General features: G+C 52.9%; 1 protein-coding gene across 2 annotated transcripts in view; it reads right to left on the bottom strand.

Moving 5' to 3' along the window:
• Positions 1-7,942, bottom strand: part of LOC122541513 (TNF receptor-associated factor 2-like) — a 14,799-nt gene that overhangs the window by 5,003 nt on the left and 1,854 nt on the right. Inside the window, exons 2-6 of one of the 2 annotated variants that reach the window (XM_043678333.1) lie at positions 7,035-7,294; positions 3,768-3,846; positions 2,362-2,460; positions 1,750-1,821; positions 572-901 (exon numbers count right to left, since the gene is read on the bottom strand). In XM_043678333.1, coding sequence (XP_043534268.1) covers positions 572-901; positions 1,750-1,821; positions 2,362-2,460; positions 3,768-3,846; positions 7,035-7,261 — 807 coding nt within the window. In that variant the 5' untranslated portion in view covers positions 7,262-7,294. The remainder of the gene's footprint in view (positions 1-571; positions 902-1,749; positions 1,822-2,361; positions 2,461-3,767; positions 3,847-7,034; positions 7,295-7,942) is intronic. The other variant, XM_043678335.1, reaches the window with a different exon arrangement.

The raw sequence follows: 7,942 nt of genomic DNA, 5'->3' as shown, positions 1-7,942 counted from the left end.
ACACACACACACACACTCTCTACCCAGCACACACTCACACGCACACACAGACAGACATACTCTCTCTCTCACACTCGCACACTCTCCCCCCCCCACACACACTCACACTCACACAGACACACACACTCACAAACATAGACACTTTCTCTCACACACACACACACACTTGAATGGTGGAGCAGGCTGGAGGGGCTGAATGGCCTCCCCCTGTCCCTGTTTGATAAGGTCAAACACACACAGGCAACACAGACACAGACATACAGTCAGATGCACACACAGATACAGGCAACAGACACACATGCACAGACACACACAGACAGGCGACACACAGGCAAAACACAGACAGGCACACATACAAAGACACAGATACACACATAGAGAAACACATGCACAAACACACAGACAGGCAGACACACACAGATGCATACACACACACACAGAAACACATGCACAGAAACACATGCACAGACAGACATGCGCGAACACGCACACATGCACACACAGGCAAACACAGACACGCACCGAGGCACCGACACACACAGACACACAGAGGCTGTTGTGAAATACCCACCTTGTTTCTGAGCTGTGTGGTCACTGTCTCCTGTTCCTTCAGCTTCCTCTCCTGGGCCATCAGAGTATTAGACGTGTTTGCCACTTCCCGATTCAGCACGGTCACGATGTTTTCAAAGGTCTGCACCCTCACCCTCAGATCATGCTGTTCCTCTGTGTCCCTCGGCAGTTCCTCACCGTCACTGTCGCCCAGGACCCCCTCCGGCAGAGCCAGGCTGGCTCCTGATCCTGGGGCCTGTTTCGCCAGGCCCTGCCGAAAGGCCTCAAGCATGTAGTCCAGGTGCTGCTGAATACAGCTCAGCTTGTGTTGGTGCAGGTCAGCCCCTGAAACCTGGGAAAGGCACACACATCAGCAGCTGGATCAGCCCAGGGATGTGGGAGCACCCGTAACCCACCCCCAGGCCTGGCCCAGCCCGACCAGGCCTGGAGTTAAAGGCTGGGGAGAGGTGAGGAGCCTGGGGCCTGTCCTGGGAAGGGAGCCTGACTGTTCCTGACTGTTCCATATTCCACTTCCACCTCCGCCAGGCAGCACCAGCTCCTGGGACGCGGGGCAGCGTCCCTTCCTCTCGGAGGGGTTAGAATCCAAGACCCGCTTGCGGTCACACAATATAGGTGCAGGGGTAGGCCATTCGGCCCTTTGAGCCAGCACAACCATTCATTATGATCATGGGTGGTCATCTTCAATCAGTATCCTGTCCCTGCCTTATCCCCATAACCCTTGATTTCACTATCTCTAAGAGCTCTATCCAACTCTTTCTTGAAAGTATCCAGAGACTGGGCCTCCACTGCCCTCTGGGGCAGAGCATTCCACACAGCCACCACTCTCTGGGTGAAGAACCGCACCCCACCCAACGCTCCCCAACATCAGGCTGGAAACACCTGCTGGGAGTCCTGGTGCCAATCCCCACCCTGAGACAGAGAGGACGGCATTCCGGGCATCTGACACCCCCCTGCCACAACCCCACCACCATGTCCCCACCCCCCACCCCCCCGAATCCTTCCCTTTGGCAGCGGTCTACGTTTAGATAGCGCCCGGGACACCAACAGTCTCATAGCATCAGTGACACCGGGCTGGGGGAGCAGACCGGGGTGGGATGGGGAGGGGGCAAGAGCGGAGGGGGAGGGAGGGAGGGAACAGAGGGGTGGGGCGAGGCTGGGGATGGGCAGGAGATCACTCACCATCTCTCTGCAGCCGACGAAGCTGAAGGGACATCTCAGCAACCTGCGCTCACAGCTCGGCCCATGCTTACCCTGCGACAAGGCAACAGACCAACAGAGGGAGAGGGAGAGGGAGAGGGTAGGGTCACTCACTGGACACTGAGGCCTGAGGCCTTCCTAACATCCACCCATTCCCATCCCCAGTCCCCCCTTTCCTCCCCACCCCCGGCATCTCTCTTGGCCACCAGAGCGTAGTCCCAACTTCCACACCCCACCGCCCCCAACCCCACCCTGCCTGCGCCCCAGAGAAGGCCAGCCACCGTTACCCGGCTGGGGGTTTCGGATGTGCGGGTGCAGCGTGCAGTGGGCTGTTCACTGTAGGAAGGCGCCTGCGGCCCAGCCCGCCTCACTCGGACACCCTGGAAGAGACAGCGTTTTGCCTCTCTCTGATCTAGGCCCCCCTGAGACTTGCCCGACACTATCGGCCATTGGGTGGTGGGGCAAGGGTTAGACTTGGGGGGGTGGTGAGGATGTGGTGAGTATCTGCCATTGGCACCTCCCTCCCGTCGCTGCTCTGCTCTGCTCCTCAGCCCGGACCCTCACGGTGAGACGGCTCTGGGAGTAGGATCTTACCTCCAGCTCCCGGAGTGGTCCGCTCCAGTCACAGCCTTCGTTGCGACAGTAGACCTGCAGGTTGAGGATCTCCTTAGCAATGGCTCTGTCCCTGAAACACTGTAACAGGACAGGCAGAAAGCAACAGTCAGGCAAAGGACCAGAAAATACCGTCAGCCCTGACCGGCTGGGAGTATATACCCAGGGACTAGTGTCTGGCTTGTGTGACTGGGTCTGACATCTCACCACCAGAAGAGCAGAGGAAACAGGAAGAGCAGGAGGCTGGTCAGCCCCTCCAACCTGCTCTACTGTCCTCAGCTGATCTGACATTTCTCACATCCACTTTCCCCAGAACCCTCGATTCCTCTTGTGAAAGGTTGTGTGTGTGTGTGTGTGTATGTGTGGCTCTGTGTGACTGTGTGTGTGTACAATGTGTATGAGAGTGTGTGTGTGTGCATATGTGTACGTGTGACTGTGTGTGAGAGAGAGTGTGTGTATGTGTGGCTCTGTGTGACTGTGTGTGTGTACAATGTGTATGAGAGTGTGTGTGTGTGCATATGTGTACGTGTGACTGTGTGTGAGAGAGAGTGTGTGTATGTGTGGCTCTGTGTGACTGTGTGTGTGTACAATGTGTATGAGAGTGTGTGTGTGTGCATATGTGTACGTGTGACTGTGTGTGAGAGAGAGTGTGTGTATGTGTGGCTCTGTGTGACTGTGTGTGTGTACAATGTGTATGAGAGTGTGTGTGTGTGCATATGTGTACGTGTGACTGTGTGTGAGAGAGAGTGTGTGTATGTGTGGCTCTGTGTGACTGTGTGTGTGTACAATGTGTATGAGAGTGTGTGTGTGTGCATATGTGTACGTGTGACTGTGTGTGAGAGAGAGTGTGTGTATGTGTGGCTCTGTGTGACTGTGTGTGTGTACAATGTGTATGAGAGTGTGTGTGTGTGCATATGTGTACGTGTGACTGTGTGTGAGAGAGAGTGTGTGTATGTGTGGCTCTGTGTGACTGTGTGTGTGTACAATGTGTATGAGTGAGTGAGGGGGTGTGTGTGTGTGTGTGTGTGCATTTGAGAGATTGTGAGACAGAGGTAGACAGGAGGTTGGAGTTTCAATCAGACTCACACCAGCTGAGGACCAATCGAATGGTATAGCAGGAATGGGAGGCATGTTCCCGATGCAATGAGTCACGCCCAATTCACTCGGCGCGTAAAATAAACTCTGAACGCCTTCTCTCGATATCTTTGTTTGAAATTGTCGATTATGTAAAGTATCTGGACCTATTGTTAAGCAGTGAGGGGGTTCGGTATAAACCCACCACCTCAGTCTCATAACCTCTCGCTGGTGTTTCAGAATTTTCAGCCAATCGCTGGCATGTCTCGAGCAGAACACATATGTAACAGAACATACAGAACACGCGTGCTTACTTTCTCCAGCGTGGCACACGAACCATTCTCAACCATTCCGTTATCTCGTAAGCAGGATGGGCAAGGCATAGATTCTTTCCTGTTGGCAGGAGGAGGGGGAAGCGTTTTAATTCAGGGGTTAATTCAACACCGAATGTCCTTACCATCGCCTGTCCTCACATTGGCATCGCCCACAGGACCTTATTATCGAGGTCACTTCTGCAGCATCGGAATTTCAGAGCTGCAATGATTGCTACACCCCCTCCCACCCCCAACTTTCACCAATCTCCGATGGGAATCACACTGACTCTGAGATCGGACTTTGTTCAGCTCCACTGTTTACACAATGCCCTGCCAGACCAACAGCAGTGTTGGTGGTGTTCGGAATCCAGTGCCAATCTGATGCCAGGCAAAATGCTTCAGTAATTCTGACACAGCACGTCCTCTCTCTTCCCACCCCCCCCCCCCCTCCCCAATCCAGCTGCTCTCGACAGGTGCTCAACCTGCCCACGTTTGCAAAATGCCAATGAATCGCTGACACTGAGAGGTGGTTCTGTTGCTGGGGCAGTATGTGATGGGTGAACCTGCAGGAGCAAGAACACACTATCTCAGATCACCCATCCAGCTTGCAATGGGGCTCACTAACAACTGACACATAGGGACCTGTGTTCACCGCAAACAAAAGGGACATGCTTAAGCCTTGCGCCTTCTGTGATTTATTCCAATAAAAGAAACCTCAGGAGCCCATAGCTGCCTTCTTCAACAGCAACACCGCAGCCAATCAGAGCCCACCAAGCAATGACCTTTGCCCCTGTAGCGCAAATTGTCTTGATTCTTTGGCATTCTTGCATTGGGTCCTGATGGATAACACATCTCTGTCTGCGCCAATGCTCCATGGCACTGAGTCCGGGTAGAGCTAAACACCCTTGGGACGTTGTGTGGGGTGTTCTCTTTCTCGTGACTGTCCTGGGGACCGGGGTGGGGGCGGCGAGACAGTGAACAGGAGGTTTCCCCGCTCAGCACCCAGCCCAGAATGTTCCGGCCTGGTCAGAGAAAGGGGAGTCATTTGCATTTCTAAAAGCCCCCAACGTCCGAAAACCTCACAACGGTTCTGTTGTCTCACTGACCTCTCTGTCAGAGCAGAGGGAATCAAAGTGCACACAGTGGCCATGGGGTTCCCGATCCAACGGTAACTGACAATCAGGGGGAGACTCCTAGGTTCTCACTTGTTCATACGACCATCGGCAGGAGATTTGAGCTCCAGCTCAGAGAGCAGGCAGTGTGGGGAGATCAGCATCTCCACCAGCGACGGTAAGAACCTGGAGCAGGAGGAGGCCATTCGGCCCCTCGCGCCTGCTCCACCATTTCATAAGATCATGGCTGATCTTCTCATGGGCTGAGCTCCACTGACTTGCCCTCTCACCGTAACCCCTAATTTGTCCCAAAATCTACCTTTACCTTAAAAACATTCAACGGGAGTAGCCTTAACTGCAGGGGAGCCCACAGATTCCCAACCCCCTGGGTGATGAAGTTCCTCCTCAGCTCTGTCCGAAATCTGCTCCCCCTCATTTTGAGACTGCGCCCCCTAATTCTAGTTTCACCTGCCAGTGGAAACATTCTCCCTGCTTCTAGCTCATTCATTCCCTTCATAATTTTATATGTTTCTGTTAGATCCCCTCTCATTCTTCTGGATTCCAATCAATATAATCCCAGTCTGCTCAGTCTCTCCTCATAAACCAACCCCCTCAACTCTGGAATCAACCGAGTGACCCTCCTCTGCACCCCCTCCAGTGCCAATACATCCTTTCTCAAGAAAGGAGACCAAAACTGCACGCAGAGCTCCACGTATACTCTCACCAGCACCGTGTACAGCTGCAACATAACCTCCCTGCTTTTAAACTCAATCCCGTTAGCAATGAAGGATAATATTCCATTGGCCTTCCTAATGACCTGCTGCACCAGCAGACCAAGCTCCTGCGATTCATGCACAAGGACACCCAGGTCCCCCTGCATAGCAGCATGCTGCAACGTCTTACCCTTTAAATAATAATCCTTATTACTGTTACTTCGACCAATGTAGAGAACCTGAGCAATTCCTCGGGGAAAGGCAGACTATATCTGAGGCTGAACTCCAAACTCGGGGTATTCCACACATCAGCTCAGGGGCAACAGCACAATCCAATGGTGCTACTGATGAAGCAGAATGAGGAAGGATCGACTGAGGTGTTTAAAAGGATCAAACTCACAGGAGGGCCCCAGTGTATACCCAATGGAAACACACAGGCGGGCCCCAGTGTATACCCAATGGAAACACACAGGAGGGCCCCGGTGTATACCCAATGGAAACTTACAGGAGGGCCCCAGTGTATACCCAATGGAAACACGCAGGAGGGCCCCAGTGTGTATTCAATGGAAACTTACAAGAGGGGCCCATTGTATACCCAATGGAAACTCACAGGAGGGCCCCAGTGTATACCCAATGGAAACTTACAGGAGGGCCCCAGTGTATACCCAATGGAAACTTACAGGGGGGCTCGAGTGTATATCCAATGGAAACTTACAGGAGGTCCCGGTGTATACCCAATGGAAACACGCAGGAGAGCCCCGGTGTATATTCAATGGAAACTTACAGGAGGCCCCCAGTGTATACCCAATGGAAACTTACAGGAGGGCCCCAGTGTATACCCAATGGAAACTTACAGGAGGACTTGAGTGTATACCCAATGGAAACTCACAGGAGGGACCCAATGTATACCCAATGGAAACTTACAGGAGGCCCCCAGTGTATACCCAATGGAAACTTACAGGAGGGCCCCAGTGTATACCCAATGGAAACTCACAGGAGGACTTGAGTGTATACCCAATGGAAACTTACAGGAGGGCCCCAATGTATACCCAATGGAAACTTACAGGATGTCCCGGTGTATACTCAATGGAAACTTACAGGAGGGCCCATTGTATACCCAATGGAAACTCACAGGAGGGCCCAGTGTATACCCAATGGAAACTTACAGGAATGCTCCAGTGTATACCCAGTGGAAACTTACAGGAGGTCCCGGTGTATACCCAATGAAAACTTACAGGAGAGCTCCAGTGTATACCCAATGGAAACACACAGGAGGGCCCAGTGTATACTCAATGGAAACTTACAGGAGGTCCCGGTGTATACTCAATGGAAACTTACAGGACGCCCCCAGTGTATACTCAGTGGAAACTTACAGGACGCCCCCAGTGTATACTCAGTGGAAACTTACAGGAGGGCCCGGTGTATACCCAATGGAAACTTACAGGAGGGCCCAGTGACATTCCAGGCAGAAACGGTGGCCGCACTCTGTTTGAACAGGGTCCCTCATCAGGTGCTCACACGCCCCGCAGTAGTATTTGTGGTCGAATCCCTGGTCGGCCCTGGTATCGTGGTGCCAGTCCTTCTGATCTTCACCAGCTTCCTTCATGGACAGAGAACCCTTCCAGCTCCTCAGGAAGCTGTCTGCTTGTTTCACAAACAGCAAGCTCATGGCCAGGCAAGTCAGGAGCCCTCTGCTTTAACCCTGAGTAACCAGAAAGAGTAGGACAGAGGGCTGGTTACTAAACCCCGGGACTTTCAGTTCATCAGACTGAAACTCAGTCTGTCATCGGCAGCTCCCTGGTCTCTGTCACCCTCTGACTAACTGTGATGACATACAAAAACTCCCCGTGATGATTGGGGACGTGAGACCAACAGAATTCATCCTCGGCACCTTTCTCACTCAAAGGTCACCCACATGCAAGACGTCTGACTCAGAGGAGTGACATTCTTCCCTCCGGTTTTGGTCACAGCCCGGCTCAGTCCCTTTCACTCCTTCCCCCCGCCTTCATTTTCCCAGCTGTGGAACTGTTCATCCCTGCCACTTTCCTGATCCACCCCTCATACACACCCGGCACTATCCTGTCTGTGACTATCCTGCCAATGTTCTGAAGAGTGGGGTCTGTCTGTGACTGTGTACGCCACTGAGCGTGTAAGTCAGTGAGAGAGAGAGAGAGGGAGAGAGTGTGTGTGTGTCTGTGGGTATGTGAGTGTGTGTGTATGTGAGTGTGTGTGTGTGTGAGAGTGTGTATCTGTGACAGAGAGAGTGTCTGTCTCTGTGAGTGAGTGAGTGTGTTTGTGTGCGTGTGTGTGAGTGAGAGTGTGTGTGATAGAGTGAGAGAGTGTGTGTCTG

Source organism: Chiloscyllium plagiosum, chromosome 37, assembly GCF_004010195.1.
Source record: "Chiloscyllium plagiosum isolate BGI_BamShark_2017 chromosome 37, ASM401019v2, whole genome shotgun sequence".
NCBI lineage: Eukaryota > Metazoa > Chordata > Chondrichthyes > Orectolobiformes > Hemiscylliidae > Chiloscyllium > Chiloscyllium plagiosum.
This window is presented reverse-complemented; position numbering and strand designations above follow the sequence as displayed.